This window comes from Zeus faber, assembly GCF_960531495.2.
Source record: "Zeus faber genome assembly, chromosome: 17".
Classification (NCBI taxonomy): Eukaryota; Metazoa; Chordata; class Actinopteri; order Zeiformes; family Zeidae; genus Zeus; species Zeus faber.
Window position 1 is genome coordinate 20903177 of NC_137204.1, and position 16889 is coordinate 20920065.

The 16889-nt window shown below is 43.9% G+C and overlaps 1 protein-coding gene across 2 annotated transcripts in view; it reads right to left on the reverse strand.

The window, feature by feature from the left end:
* The window catches only part of nnt (nicotinamide nucleotide transhydrogenase), a 36748-nt gene extending 22044 nt beyond the window's left edge, over positions 1-14704 (reverse strand). Inside the window, exons 1-11 of one of the 2 annotated variants that reach the window (XM_080018410.1) lie at positions 14611-14704; positions 13146-13346; positions 8472-8701; positions 7499-7716; positions 7032-7119; positions 6749-6837; positions 5901-6088; positions 5015-5148; positions 4549-4740; positions 3889-4042; positions 2263-2424 (exon numbers count right to left, since the gene is read on the reverse strand). In XM_080018410.1, the coding sequence (XP_079874536.1) occupies positions 2263-2424; positions 3889-4042; positions 4549-4740; positions 5015-5148; positions 5901-6088; positions 6749-6837; positions 7032-7119; positions 7499-7716; positions 8472-8701; positions 13146-13299 (1609 nt within the window). In that variant the 5' untranslated portion in view covers positions 13300-13346; positions 14611-14704. Of the gene's footprint in view, positions 1-2262; positions 2425-3888; positions 4043-4548; positions 4741-5014; positions 5149-5900; positions 6089-6748; positions 6838-7031; positions 7120-7498; positions 7717-8471; positions 8702-13145; positions 13347-14507; positions 14583-14610 lie in introns of those variants that run through there. The other variant, XM_080018411.1, reaches the window with a different exon arrangement.
* Positions 14705-16889: the final 2185 nt, after the last annotated feature.

The following is a 16889-nucleotide window of genomic DNA, read 5'->3' on the forward strand; positions in this document are numbered from 1 at the left end:
TTGGACTCCGTCTTAATCCCACGGACTGCTGGGTGTTCTCAGTTTATACATTTTTAACAAGATTAAAGCAATGCAAGATTTTAATAAAACAAAGCCAATATGCTTTACATGGAAACCAAAGAGAAATGGCCAAGCCAGGCGTGTATCCATCTGCACTCAAACAGGCATCTGGACATACACACACAAAGCCAAACTGCGTGCGTGTGTTGTGTCCCTGGGACAAATACCACCTACCAGGCTACAGACACTGAGTCAGTGCTCTCCAGGAGATAAAAGCACATGTCACATAAGGAGGTGGATTTCAAGGAGATACTGGATATGAAACCACTGCCTAAAGGACTCGAGATGACCCACCTGTTGGAAGTCACCAGCAGCGGTAACACTATGATCCAGCCAGTGAGAGCATAACTGCACCTAACGCAACCCCCAAAATTCCAACAGGATTCCCTCATGTCTCTTTGTGTTCATGTGTGTGACGCCTGGCACAAAAACGATGGAATTCCACTGGTTTCAGGATTTCCTTAACCGCAGAAAAGAAAGAGCTATTGGTAATTAGGCCCCCGTCAAATACGGAGGGAAAAATACGTGGCCCAGGGAAGGAGACGGGGGACAGAGAGAGGGCAGACAAGGGAAGGGTGTGCGAAGAAAGAAACAAACCAAATGAACCTGCTCACCATGTTCACTTCATCAGCTATTCCGACATTAAAGTTTGTAAGGGTTAGACGAAAAAAAAAAAAAAAAAAAAGTATGGAAGAAAAACCTCAGTTCAGTACCAAGTGTGTTGAAAGGCGGCACGCTAAAGGTAAAAATGAGCAAAGAGACGCACACAATGAAGAAGCCAAAACCATTGGGATGTCTGGGTCAAAGACTGGAGGGACACAAACAGGAAACAATATGGCGGGGGTGGATGGTGGTGGTTCACTACTCAGCAAGGAAGTGAACACAGTCCACGCTGATTGTTGCATTACTAGTCACCCTCACTAATTTCTCTGATGTTTAAGTATGTGTGTGTGTGTGTGTGTGTGTGTGTGTGCGCGCGCGCATTAGTTAACAAGGCAAAGTCCCTCCCTGAGTGCCAAAGATCACAGACAGTGTGTTACTTCCGACCCCTGTGTGCTTTTAAGAGTGATCAAAGCCATGGGAACACACAAAGGCATACCACACACACACACACACACACACACACACACACACACACACACACACACACACACACACACACACACACACACACACACACACACACACACACACACACACACACACACACACACCTAACCTTGTAACCCCTTAGTGTTAAGGGGAAGCAGCAATAAGGATTTTATCCATTAAGAGCGACATCAACTGATATGTGAAAATTGCGCTGACAAATGGCAGGCTGTCTCAAGTGGATGTGATGGAAGTGTTAGGCAGACAGGTCTTTCCAACTATGCTTCATTGCTCTTTGATGAAGCGATGAACAAAATCAGCAAAAATAAACGTTTATTTGGTTTTCCGTGGCTGAGTGTTTGCTTTAAACCATAAGATCCACTGTGTTGTGTGGATCCATATCGATACTTCACTGAGCACAACAAGCTATATTCACTGTGGCCGCCTTTCACTCTTTTCCCAATATATTCCCAATATTTTCTTAAACTTTTTTTTTTCCCCCATTCATTGAGTGATGCTTGAGTGTTAAGAGCATTTTCTTTTATTTTTGGTCAAAATCAACAGCTAAAAATCTAAGCTGGATTTTAAAATATGCTGTTCGGACTTAGCACACAGCAAACTCGGCAGCACTCAATCACTCAGCTGGACAATGTTGTCGTTCTGGTCTCTCCACCAAACCTTACCTCTGTCCTTGTCCTTCTCTCCTCACACCTTTCTTTCCTTCCTTCCTTTTCTCCCTCCTCTCCTCGCTTTTGACCCCACACCTTCCAATCTATATCCTGATCTGCTCTCCTCTGCTGTCAATTTCTGCTCTCAGTTTGTAGTTTGCCTGTTAAAGCTGGACAACCAAAAACATCCACAAAATGAAATCCACATTGCCAAACACCACCCCCCCCCCCCCCCCCAAAAAAAAAACAAAACACGTCATGTCACCCAAAAACTAAACAGCCACTAGAATCATTTCAACGTAATTAGAATAACGAAGAAAACACAATGGGACACTTTTTGCCGCTGATGAGGTACTGTTGAAAAGCTGTTCAATGTGATCGCGCCGTGAGCGCCTGCCAGGGTCAGGGTGGACCGTACAGAACTGGAACCAGAGCTGCCGCTCACCTGAGATGGCGTTGGTGACCGACATGAGAGGGGAGTGCAGGGCCGGACTGACGCCCCACACCGTGTGGTAGCCCACGATACCCGCCAGGCCGAAGGTGGTCACGATCTGGGTGAAGGCCGCGTTGGGGGCCACCAGGCCGAGGCCAAGCAAGGTGGCCAGACCTGGCGGGAACGGAGAGAGGAGGAATGTTTGTCCAAGTCAAGACTTGGTATTGATGTTATTCACAAGGCATCAATAAAATATTAACATAATTATTACTTATCACGTGTTGATAAATGGAGGCAAGACAATCAATGGTGATTAATTTTCCACACTCTCTCCCAGTAAAATTAATAAGTACAAGCAAATGGCGACATTAGAAGATTCGTACTGTATTGATGACATTGTATGGCATGAAAACATTACATTTTAAACTGGCACTTTACATTTTAAACGAACCTTTTTACTAACCATTTAAACGAAAAGCTGCATTAAAGCATGCTTTAGGTAGTTTCTTGCGAATAGCAAAAAAAATAAAAATAAAAATAAATTGACTAGGTGTTTTTCCAAATCACTAAGTGCAAGGTATTAAAGTGATGTTTCCTTGCCGCAGCAGCAGTAAAACCACTTATACTGGCAAACGAGGTACAACCCAGGACTTTGTTGTCCTCCAATACAAACATTTAAATAATTCACAGCCAGACCAGCTAGACTGTCCCTTTTGGATGCCTTTCGGAAGAAATCCACGAAAATCCTCATAATAAAAAAAATTTAAAATAATAAAAAAAAATCCTCATAAACGGTTGGGCATTTCAGCACGTCACAAAGCGGAACGTCATAAAACACGGGAGCTAAACATAAAACCCTTTTCTCTCCAACTATGCACTTTCCATTGCCTGTCTCATGGTTCAAGTTTGTTGAGTTGGAAATATTGTGTGTACTTCTGCGCGGCGTAATGACGCCATCTTTACTTCAAACGCCCAAACCGTCGAGACCCGTTTTTTAAACATTTAGTGCGAAAACCATCGGCAGCGAGATAAGAGCGCAACCTATTGAGGTTTGAGGCTCCCGGGCCGCCATGCCGGTCGGCGCGCGCCGGTAGACGCTTTCACACCGCGGGTCTAACCCGGCAGTAAATGACTTCAGGATTGTGTGAAACGGGCTTAACTCGATGTGGGGTGAAGTATTAAACTGCAACGGCATCCAAACGATGTGTGAAGCCCCATAACTATACACAGAGTAATGTGTGGCAACCATGGGAACCGCTCACCACGGCACCACTTCAGACAAACACGCAGCGAGGGCTGGGTTTTTTACGACGCCCGCTTCCTGACGCTAACAGGGTGTCTGCGTGCGCGGCTTATGACCTACCTGTCTCTCCGTCTCGCAGCCGCCGGCAGGCAGACATTCCGCTTGTGGCCTAAAGAGCTGACTATTAACCTAACCCTCACCTTAACGCCATCCCCAGCTCCTCAAAAGAGACCCGACACTTAGACGTCTACGGTGAATAAACACTGTACTGAAAGCACTATACCTAAGATAAAGAGTTTTTTTAAATTTTATTTTATTTTTTATTTTGCCCCGATCTACTTTACGAGAGCGTTAAAATCCGACGCAGCAGGTTGAGTGATAACCGGGCGACCGACCTCCGGTGTACATGCTGGCTTGGGTGAGAGTCGCGCTGAGGGGAGAGACCTGCTTGGCCTTCTCCGCCGCCAGTTCCTGGACGGTCTTGGGTTTGGGGGGAGCCGCCACGGGCAGATTGTTGGGCTGGGGAGCCGGGAACAGGTTCTTTCCGTTCTGGGAGTGAAGAGGAAGACAGGGAAATATAGTTTGGGGGGGGGGGGGGTCGGAGATGGTCCAACGCCGTGAGCCTCACTCGGATTTAGCATGGGAATGGAAATATAATATAAAGATGGAGACACTAAAATACGAAAAAGAGGAAGAAATAAAAGTCAAATAATGACATTTCTCACATTAAACAGTATAATTCCCTCTTAATATTATTTTACATGTGAAATTTGGCATAATGTAAAACAACAATATCACTGTTAAAACCAGTATCCATCTGTTAGAAGCTGTAATACGTATAGGGTCATGTCAAATACAATTTAATGCTAAACCTCTACATTCCTTTCTGGTACAAATAATAAAATGGTCAAGAGCTGGGAGCAAAGGCCGAGGGGAGCATCAGCTATGCCTGAGCGCCATCTAGCTGCCGACAGGTCAATTCAAACCAGGTTTTCCATCCCTCCATATCCGCGCACGCGGTCCTGTTTGTCAGCTGGCTGCGAGGAACTTCCTACCTGCATAACGATGGAGCCCCTGATGACATGATCCATGGTTCCATAGTCAAACTCCTCCTTGACGTCGAAGAAGAAGTTTTCCTTGTCCGGACTGATGGCCCTGATCAGCTTGGTGATGTTGTTGGAGTAAAGAGTGCTGGACTGGGTGGGCAGTCGACTGGGAAGGTCCGTGAAGCCGATGTGTGTCACTCCCTATAAAACATAAAAAGAGATTTGACAAAATTAAGGTAAAAAATAAATAAATAAATTAATTAATTAAAAGTCATCCTCGGACTGTTGCCTTTGCCCTAAGTTATCAGCTTCACTTCTGTGTGACCTGGCACGCTGTAATAAAACAACTTATACGACCGAAAGAAATGGTCTGTTAAAATAGCCTCAGTCTGTTGGAGCGGGTAAGCCAACACGGTTAACAGAGGTGACGGGACAGAAGTCCAGCTGCATGTCGAATGTACGGCTGTGGTCTCACCTTGTGAACCGACAGCTCCCCGGGCACCGTGGTCTCAATGTTTCCCCCGGCCTCAGCCGCAAGGTCCACCACCACGGACCCGTCCTTCATGGACTCCACCATCTCCTTGGTGAAAAGGATCGGTGCGCGCTGGCCTATCATGTGAACGTGGAAACACAGACATGGAATTATGGGGATGTTAACACTACTAACAGGTTTTTTTTTTTTATCAAGACCGTTAAATATACACAAATCACTAACTGTGAAAGAGAAGAGTATTCACATAATTCATATGACATCAATAAACTGGAAGAAAAAAATAACCAACGATTTGCAGGATTTGTCCTAATTATGCTAAATTTCATTAAAAAACAGATGATTGGTGACCCTGATCACTTTGCACAATTGTATAACTGTATGAACTATGGACAAATTAACAACAAAAATATGAAAAAAGAAAAATGTGCTAAAACACAGTAAAGCCCTTATTAAATATCCCCTCCATTTTACTTTTTAATTTAACTCTTTATAGTAATGCTTTGTGTAAAATACAAGATGGGTAGATAGATGGGCATTTGCAAGGACCTATGATTCAATATAAAATTGAAAAAATAGTTTGATAGTTAAATTCATTAGATTCATTAGAACATAGTTCGATCTGAAATGAGATCAGTTATTACCTTTAAATATTGTGCTTAATTGATATTCAATATTAAAATTGCTATTTTTTCTTCCGGAAAAATATGTTATTTGAATGACAGAAAAAATATATTGTCGCCATCTGCATCGTGCCATACCAAATTAAGGCAAAATAGCATCCTGAGAAGTGGTTCCTAACAGAAAAGTAATATTTATGCATTTTATTATTATCAATGTCCTCCATCTTGGTTTTTTTGTCTGTGCATACCAGGAATGAGGGCGGTGCTGATGATGATGTCCACATCCAGACACTGTTTGGCGAACAGCTTCATCTCTGCCTCAATGAACTCCTTGGACATGACCTTGGCGTAGCCGCCCTGACCTTCTCCAGACTCCTTCAGGTGCACCTCCAGGGGCTCGGCCCCCAGGGACTTGAACTGCTCCAAGGCTGCAGCTCTGGCAGAGAGGAGAACCAGACCAGGGTGAATAAATTATTGCATACTACAGTATCTTTGCTTTTCCCTCATCCCTCGTCAATGTCTTTTACGTGGCTGATTTCAATGTGTCACTCTCTTTTTAAGTTATCTTCTATTTGACCGCTAGTTGATCCCACAGGCTTGAAATATTTGCCACCTGCAGGGAACAATGTGGTCCAAATGGTTTGTTTCTGCGACTGTTTCAGTCACATAAGACTTGCCACATGTGATAAATATCAGCTAATTTAATTAAATGAACAAGGCAAATTTTAAGTTTCAAGAACAGCTCATAATAAACACTTAAACGTTTCACCGTATAACTCTTCATCACCATTTTCCTGTCTACCTGTATAATGCATTCAGCAGCACTCAAAGTCCATGCATGGTGCTACTGCCATCTAGTGGCGGGTTAAGTGTATGCAGTCAAAATGTGCGATACAGAAAAGTGCCTGACACAGGGTCAACTAGATCGCTGCCGTTAACATCAATTAAAAAAATATATTTTGCTGTTATTAATGACAAGGATAAAACAAAATAGATTGCCACCACGGGTAGAGAGTGTGAGAACGTTTTTTTGTTCCCCCCTCATTCAAGAGTTTCCTTTGCTAAACACAACAGTAATCCAAAACAGAAGACCTACCTGGTATCAAAGCCCCTCACGATGGCTCCCATGGCCCTGGCAGTTCCAGCTGCTGCCAACCCAGCCACACCACCACCGATGATAAGCACCTGCACACAAACTCACATTGTTTTCCATTGCAAAATGTACAAGTAGCACATTGCGCGCGCGCGCACACACACACACACACACACACACACACACACACACACACACACACACACACACACACACACACACACACACACACACACACACACACACACACACACACACACACACACACACACACACACACACACACCTTTGCAGGTGGCACTTTCCCAGCAGCAGTGATCTGTCCAGTAAAAAAGCGACCAAAGCTGTTAGCCGCCAGCACTACTGACTTGTACCTGAAGGGAGGAAGGGAAATACATTAAGTCAGCAGAAATATCATATCAAATCATATAAGATAACACATCAGTAATCCCTGGGGGGAATTCAGTTATGCATGAACTGTCCATTCTGTTGAAATTTAAATAAAGTCAATGAACAGCCAATAGGATTTTATAATCCAGCTGACAAGACTTATGTGTTTGTCAGGCCAGGAATTTTAATATATATTGTAAATTACAGCTACTGCACCAGATAGTGCCAGAGCAGATATTTCCTGTAAACAAATTAAGAAAGATGGCTAACAATTAGCCGAGAGACATGATACAATTGCCTGATACATGCCTGTTGATTTCCGTGTCTGTCTCTATGAGCGTCAAGTGTGTGTTTGCTGCATACCCTGCGATGTTCGCCATGGAGCTGAGGGCATCGTAGCCCTGTGCGATGGTGACCCTGGGAACCTGGTCCATGGCCAGCACGGTGGCATTCTTCTGGGACAGCAGCTCCATCAGCTCCGGGTTCTGGGCCGGGTAGATGAAGCTGACCAGGGTGGCCGCGTCCTTCATCAGCTCCGTCTCGTGGACGCCCAGCGCAGGGTTGAATATGGGAGCACGTACCTGGAAAGCATTTCAGGGGAGGTGGATGCGTTGGAAAAATGGAAAGGACCGCGTTACAGAAAGAAGTTAACAATGTTTAATAATTAATTCAAACAAATAAATATGAAGAGGAAAAAAAAAGCAGTAAGAAAATTAAATGAACTAACTTTTCACGGCAGGAACTCCACTAGATTTTGACTGCGACCACGGCACACTTAGTATAGACAATATCATAATAGGCTTAATAAAAACCGGTAGCAAATATTATCTCCAACATATCTAATAGACGGTTCTGTCCGACCAACTGCCAGGGCAACCTTGACAGGCTCGACAGGTTTAACTGCTGCTCTGGAAGTAGGATTACATCCGTTTTGTTCCTTCCTGAAGTTAATTTCCTCCTGTGCTTTTCACTCGGCCTTTCCATTGCCTTCTTTAAGCTGCACTTCGGATAGATCCGACATCTATAATCGAGGGCATCGCTTAAATTACATTTAATTCACTCCTTGCGCCAATCATATGCTATTAGAGCCGCCCTCCTGCCTTTCCTCAACACATCCTTTCAAAGGACATCTCTGGCGTTTGTAAACGGTGCTCTGGCACAGACTTACTACCCAGGATCTCCACCCGGTTTCCTTTCTCATCCTCCCTCGACGCAGATTTCCCCAAAACACCGGATCGCTCTGCTCCCTTAAACACTGACACATTTTCATGCAGAAACCATACTCCTTTATCACAAGTCATTTTCTCATCTCTAAATTTCCCCCTCCTCCGCCTACCTTAACCAGCACGTCAGACGCGAAGACATCTTTGGCGTCTTTAATGGTGGCTCCGACCTGGATGTAGTGTTCGTCGGAGAACTTGGAAGGCTCCCCGGCCCCAGACTCCACGACCACATTGAAACCCTGCTTGATGAGTGCCTGCACACCGACCGGAGACAGCGCCACGCGGCGTTCATTCTGGAAGATTTCCTTGGGAACGCCCACCGTGAGTTGTTTGTAGGGAATAGCTGAGAAGAATGAGAAGCAATGAAAGGCAGTTGAGTGATTCGTTTACTTATTTATTTCTTATGTCCAAATATACCAGTTCCATATTCATGAGAAAAAATTCTGTGTAGGACATAACTGCAGTAAAGATGTAACATCAGATACTATGTTTATTTGAAGGAGTAGGTAACTCATTAAAGGCACAATAAGTATTTTTTCTATTTATGTGAACGGTTGCATTTTTCAAAAACTGTGAATTTCACACAACAGGGTATTTGGGTTAAATGAACAGAATGTTTGTCATTTTGTCATAGTTTATTTGGCTCAAGCGCTATATAAAATATTCCAGCGTTTTACAGATGCACATGTCCAACCATTAATAGTAGGGGGAATTGTGCGAGAAGTCGTAGGCGCTGGATAGAAGCATGAAATTTGATATCATACACCGATCAGCCACAACATTAAAACCACCACTAATAACACTAACATTGTGTAGCTCCCCCTCGTGCCGCAAAACAGCTCCACAAGACCTCTGAAGGTCTTCTGTGGTATCTGGCACCAAGACGTTAGCAGCAGATCCTTGAAGCCCTGGAAGTTGAGGTGGGGCCCCCATGGAATTCGGGCTTGTTGTTCAAGCACATCCCACAGATGCTCCATTGGATAGATCCTAACTGTGGTTCTCAAACTTTTTTTTTTTTTTTTAATTATTATTATTATTATACTTCATTAATCCCTCTGGGGGAAATCTGTCCTCTGCATTTGACCCAACCTTATACCTAGGAGCAGTGGGCAGCCGGAGGGCAGCACCCGGGGGCCACCTCTAGCTCTTTTCCCCGTGCCTTGGTCAGGGGCACCAACAGGAGTATTAACCCCGAATATACCCCTCTATGTCTTTTGATGTGAAAATAAAGCTGTAATGATGAAAATGCTAATGAGTTGTGCCCCAAGGATTTGACCTCTGGTCTGGAAGATTTTAACAATATCTATGAATCAACATTCATTGGGTCTTTTAAAAGTTTTTAAAATGAATTACGTATATATATGCCATTGACAACATACCACTCAGAAAATGATTAATTTGGAAGGTCATCTCATTCAGAGTGCTAGTAAAGAAATTTTTTATGGGTTATTTTGGGCAAATCCTTTAATATTAGTCTATTTATTGTAAATGTAAAAGCTAAAATTAGCATAATAAGCCAAAACGTATAAACAATATCACTTTTTAGGAATCCTGGGTCTTTTCTGGTTCCCCTTTTAAAAAGCCTTTAATGGATCTGAATTTTTGGGCACCTCTTCTGAGATGGTGAGATACATCCTAAAGAGTGTCTGTACCTGCTTTGGTGCTTCTATCTGCCATGTAACAAGTTTGCTATTTTTGCTTAATTCACCTGACTATAATGCGTAATATTAAAATCAAGCATATTTGAAAATTTGAAGACTTTAGAGTTTATTATCAAGATTAGAGATACATTCACATGATCAATATATCTCAAAACTTGCGAACTCTCCCTTAAATCCAACTTGAGTTTGCTAAAATGAACTACATAGATACTTTTAATATGATGAATAAACTGTTTTTTTCTTTTATCTTCGGTCATATCTAGTCATCTTCAAAAAAATGAACAACTACACTACTGACAAATATGATCCAGAATAAAGAACGACACCATTTTGATCTTCAGCCTTATCCACTGAACTTTTCCACAACCAAATAACGTCCACAATAAACTTTCCTTCATCTGACCCGTACACTTCATACATCAATGAGTCGAGCGGCCACTGTTTCCACCATAAATAACGGCTGACCTCTCTAAGCTGACTGACAAGGTCAGTGCATATATAGTAAATATACTGCAAGGACATGTTCTGTTTTATTTCCCCCCAGAGATTTTTGTCTCAAATCTAAAACTTTTGTTGGAGGGGAAAATATGATGAGATAATGCTATGCAGAAGGTGGGAATACACAAAATGTAAGAAAAACCCCAGAAAGGGAAACAGAGAGCTATCTTGAGGTAGTTCTCTGTAATCTCAGTCATTCCATGGCATGACAGACGGGACACAAGCGCTAACGCTTGTGGAAAATTCCACAGCAGTGTTGACCTGCGCTCTCTGTTTCTATACATAAACACTGGAGGCGGTCAGAAGGTGCCTTACTTTCCACCATGCCGGGGACACTGCAAGAGCCTTATCTCCCAGATACCACACTACAAGCAATAAGAAACCTTGAGCAATCATTAAATTAAAGTGATGATTGATTTTGCTCCTATCGTTTGCCACCAAACACTTAGCACAGCTTGCAATTGTTTTAAAAATCACATTAAGAATTTGCCTTTCCATGCAAGCATTTTTTCTATCCCGTAACATTCTGCAAATTACAGAAATTAAAAATGTTACAATTTGGGATTTAGAACTAGCTAAGTAACCCTATAAATTCATAAAATTGACAAAAGGAGATAGTAGACAGCTATTGTAGATACACATGAATGAGAGTAATAAACTTCGACAAAACTGACACAAGTCACCAATCTGACTTATCAATCAAGGCGCCAAAAGTTATTAACCACATGCCTAGTGCCTTTTTCTCCACTTTTCAGTGCGCACTTTAGTTCATCAGATGGCAGCTGATACCTGGTCCAGAATAGACACCAGCAGCTGTAAGAGGAAGGGACGAAGTAGCAGGAATGCCAGACAGAGGACCAGCGAGCCGGGGAACAATTCAGCAGCACTCAGACACACAGACCCTCATACCGCAGCATGTAGCTCATGTGGTTGTAGGCACTAGACCGCAACAAAAAGCACCTGCAACCAGCTGACACCAGCACTACTGCACGCGCGCCCACACACACAGACACAAACACTCTCACGCACAGACACAAACTCTCTCACGCACACACACACACACACACACACACAGTGAATGTACCTCCTAAGGGCGGCAATATCTAGAATGTGACCTTGGAACCGAGAGCATTCATGTGGAAACAATAACCAATCTTAAAAAATATTATTTTCTTAAAAGTCCCCCCCCCCTTTAAATTTTGGCCAGGCACAAGACTCCTAAAACAGTATGAGAATCCATTCCCATGAAACAGGTGGTGGTGTTCTTCGATCTAAAAAACATTATAATGCCATCAAATAAAAATCTCTCCAGCAAATTTACACCTCGGATAATGTTTCCCTCAGTTTTTGGCTGTGGGGGATCTCATGACACCAGACATTCGGTAGTCCATGCGAATACAATTCAATAATTCTCGACACCCATGCACTTCAGTGTACACTCATTCATTACTGTTTAACACAAAACAATGTTGTGCTCAGATTATAGGAAACGACTATTAACAACTACAGCAACTTTAAAACGGTGGTCTACTCATGTATTTAACAACCGTTAATCGGGTTAAAGGACATATCAGTCAGGGTGAGAGCAGAGAGATTGGGTTCAGTTTGGGTCCGTTGTAGTTGTAGTTGCTACGGCTTCCTTTAGCGCTCCATTGTTACTGAATGTTCCTTTAACTGCTGCTGAGATTCAGTAAATACCAAATCCTAAAACATAAAACCAAGCACACGTGCAAACTCAGATGCTCTGATGAGACACTGGACTGTGGACTAGTATGAATAATTGTTAGCTTGTACATCTACTAGTTTAGCACTTAGGCCACACAACTGTAAAGGCTGAATAGAATCTAGCTGAAAGCCCTCTCAAAAAAAAAAAAATAATTGTAATGTTTATTTGGTAATATGTAATAATGCTGGTTTGCTTACTAGCATTACTGTGCTGTTTAACGCTCATAGGAACTGAAACCAATAGACACTTGTCATGACATTTCACTGCATATATGTATGACCGTATGTATATGCATGTGACAAACTCTTGAATCTTGAGCGTATACATCAGGATGTGTCATCCGTGCGTTGGGCAGGTTTGATACATTTCGACTTTCATTTGAAATACACAGTAGCTGTTTTTAGACAGTTGTTGTTGTTTTTTTTGAGTACCTATAATCATCCTTTGATTATCTGCCTCAAAGGCAAAGTGCTTCCAAACAAGGCTGCTTTTCTTCTCAAGGAATCTTAGATTTGGTCGTGCAGACACAAGATTGTGTTCTTGAGTTGGTAGGCGTTTTATCATTTTGGTTTAGACGTTTTGCAGTTGTCTTAGAACCTACTTGGTACTGCGGATACTGTAGGAAAAGTAGTAGACTTTTTCTTAATTTTGGAATTGACTAGGTACTGAAGTATCAGTTGCTATGGAAATTCCTAATTAGGTCTATTAGTTAAAATGCTAGATTTAATAACACTCCATATTAAGAAGACACGTTGGGATTAGTTCGTACCCCCAGAGGCATTACATACAAGCCAAGTTCTCACACTGTTTGCACTACAATGCGTCAGGAAATAAGCGACGACATGAGGTGTTTCGTGTGAACAAGTCAGCTAGCCGGTCAGAAGACGCATTTCGTGTCTTACCTGGAGCGGCACATCTCCCGAGGGCTTGGTGGGTCCTGAAGAAGCGCGTGCACGGCAGCTTGACAGCACGCGCCCTCTGCAGCCGGACACAGGAGACGCCGCCGAACAGCGGAGCCGAGCAGCTGGCCGCCACCACACGCAGGAGGCTCGACATGGCGCGCGCACACCAGGAGCAGCTCAACTAGACAGATAGCACCGCTCCTGGTGGGGCGGAGAGGGCGGGGCGGGAGAGGAGGGAGGAAGGGCGTAGGAGGGGGAAGGGGAAGAGGGCAAAGGCAGGAGCGAGAGGCCCAAGTGGGTCAACGGCGGTGACTCGTCCAATCATTACACCCCCTGTATCATACATACCATAACGTGAATTCAAATGCAGACTAATCTCACATAAACAGAGTATCTGGGCTTTCGTGACGGGCGGCCGCTCTATTCGCTCCTCACGTTTGCTCCAGAATCCAAATACCGTGCCAACCCGAGCTACAAACTACATCTGACACACATAACCACCTTCTGCAGAATTATCTCAGCTGTTTAAATCGCCGAGGCCCGATCTCGCCCCAGTCACAAGATATCTATATAGTTTGGAGGTGGGTGGCAGGGTGTGCGGGTGTAAAGTTCAAACTAGTTCAGATTTCCAAACAAACGTGCACTATACGCACGCACACACACAACATCGTCACACCAAGTGCATGGGTGCAAAATAAAGGGAAGACCGTGTTGGAAGGCGCAACGTACAGTACGGCTGCACTACACCGCCATCACGTCAGACTACCACGTCTCCACATCACGGACCGTGAAAATGTGAAACGATTACGTAAAATGACTATAATCTCCATGCATAGCATCCCATCCACGTATGGGTGTTCATGTGAAAAGAAGAAGAAAAACCCCTGCGTTTAGGGCTCGAACGGGGGGGGGGGGGGGGGCGCCCGCTCAGTGACATTATTTACCGGGTTATTTAACGGGGGTCGTTTTAATTCCGTGACGTCATCACAACAGAAACCGTACAGCCGCGCCGCAAAATGTGGCAGAAACGAATCAAAGGCAAACGAACGCGGACAAACAAGGGCGTCCTCCGTGGATGTATTGGATGCACGGACTCCCCCGCGGCGGCACCCGCTCGTCCGCAGCCGTCTGCCCGACGATTGGCAGGCGGCGTCGGCAGCTGCGGCTCGACCGCTCTCCCCCCTTTTTGTGTGTGTGTGTGTGTGTGTGTGTGTGTGTGTGTGTGTGTGTGTGTGTGTGTGTGTCCCGTCGCCTCTACAGGAAAAAAAAAACAAAAAAAAAACCCGGCGGAGAGAAGCTAACGGGCTAGCGCGTTAGCACGGAACCCGCGGGAAGAAAAACGCCGGCGACGCGTGCACTCACACAGCTCGGTGCACGGGTGGACGTGTCGGAAAGGGACGCGCGTTGAACGAAGCCCCGATAAATCGCGGCGCCGCTGGGGGGGGGGGAACAAAACACCACTGACCTTTAACCGACACTCCGGGGCGGTGTGTGTGTGTGTGTGTGTGTGTGTGTGTGTGTGTGTGTGCGCGGACGCGGACGGAGCGCCACGGCGAACTTCCCGGCGACCCGGAAGACATAGCGTGTAACACCGGCCCGGGCGGAGGGTTTGGGGTTGTTTGTCGTTGGATCGTAGTTTGACCGCGGGACGCGCGGCGGCGCGGCCGGGCGAGACGATCCGGCCGAAGGCGCGTTGGAAGCCTCGCCGCTGACGAGTCTTGTCGGCGTTGTCGTACTGCTGTGATGGTTTCCACGACGTCCCGTTCGTGTCACATCGCGGCTTTTGCGTGAACACCATTCATACCATACACGTCTACAAGCGATAGATGGGCCAGGTGTCATCAATAGTCATATCTGCACGTGATTTTGTATTGTTTGGCTTATAATATTGTTGTTGTTGTTTTTTGGGTTTTGTTTTTTTTTAATGACCCCGCCAGGCTTTTGCATAAACACCACTGATGTGTGTGCGTGCGTGGGTTTTTTTTTTTTTTTTGTATACCCTATGGGTGATATACGAATGAGATGATAAAAAAAACATTAGGACACAGAAACGGACCGTGCTACTGTTATTGTGTCCTACGCTGACGCTAACGACGTTTGGATGGCGTGTGTGGTGCCGCGCAGGACCTTTCAATCCACCGTGTGGCGCTTTTTCGCCACTTTTGCCGGTTTCGCTTTTCGGCGAAAAGTCGATCGTGTCAGTTCAAGGTTTAACCCCTTGCTGGAACGATTACAGGACCGCCCGACACGTGTCCGTGGCTCCGTGTCTGGAATGAGTTCGTGAGCTTTAATGGAATGAGGTTAATAACATTGACATTTCACTGCATATATGTATGAAAGTATGTATATGTATGTGACGAATAAAAAAAAAAAAGAATGAGCTTGAGTGGGTCCGATTGATTTGGGGGAAAAGAAAAAGAAATCAATATATGAAGTGAAATACGACTAATAAATATTGAAGAAACAGCTGAATCAATTGCATGGTGTAGTAAATGTATCTTGTTCACAAATTCGAAATGCAAAACATGAAACTCTTTGTAGTTATCTATCTATCTATCTATATCTATCTATCTATCTATCTTTCTGTCTATCCATCCATCTATTCATCTATCTATCTATCTGTCTATCCATCTATTCATCTATCTATCTATCTGTCTATCCATCTATCTATCTATCTATCTATCTATCCATCTTATACAATTGTAGAAGTAATATATTGAATATGTCTTTCCATTCTACTTCTTTCTTCTTCTTCGTTTGTGGAAAACAAACAATGGACCTGATCCAGGAAATTACCTCTGAGCAGGAATTTCAGCTCTTGTTTCCTACATTTCTATTTATGTATGTGGCAATTTTATCTCCATCCATATGCGTATCAGTTTCTCCCCACACAGGTACGTGCACACACACGCGACCGCACACACACTCCCTCACTCTCTCACTCTCTCCCTCTCTCCCTCTCTCTGGGCTATGTTGGTGCATATGGTTCTATTTACCAGACACTGAGAGAGGAATGTGTAGTTGCTGCGCCTGGTACTCATTTCAGCTTTTTACCCTAAAGACACTTCCTCTAATTGTATGGTTTTGCTCTCTGTCTTTTCTTTTGTTTTACCTTCTCCCTCTCCATGCTCCTCACGGATACATATACCGCAAACGTAGCAATCATAATCACCGCAAAGTGCACTGCAAATTTGTTTTATGTTTCATATATAATTCATGTCTCATGTTTTACAAATGATCGTTCGGTAAGATATCTGCTTTCAGCCTCCTGTGCCGTATGCTTTGTGGATTGTGCGCGTATGGACCTGTAAAATGTGGAAAGAAAAGTCCCTTTCAAGCCTTAATCAGCCTTCTTATGGATGGAAAATTGGCAGCATAATTTGTGTATAAACATCAAACACCACGGCTTGGCCGGACAAATGGAAACTCTTTCATTTCTTCTCGTCGTGTCACTTGGCTCGTGAAGGGATCTCCACTCACATTTAAATAGAAATTGGAGCCGACTGAGTATCTTGGTTTGGATCTAATTTCCCACATGAGGTTCATTACCTCTCATTCTGCCTAATCTGATAGATATTGCACTTTATAATCTCAGTTGCATTTCAGTGATGTAATTAATGGATCAAAGTAATTGAATTAAATGGCAATTAGACTGAATTTAAGTAATACATTTATTCAGTGACTGGAATATATAAGTAGGTTTCAAATAATCACCAAGGCCGGGATATCTTGATATATCAAAAA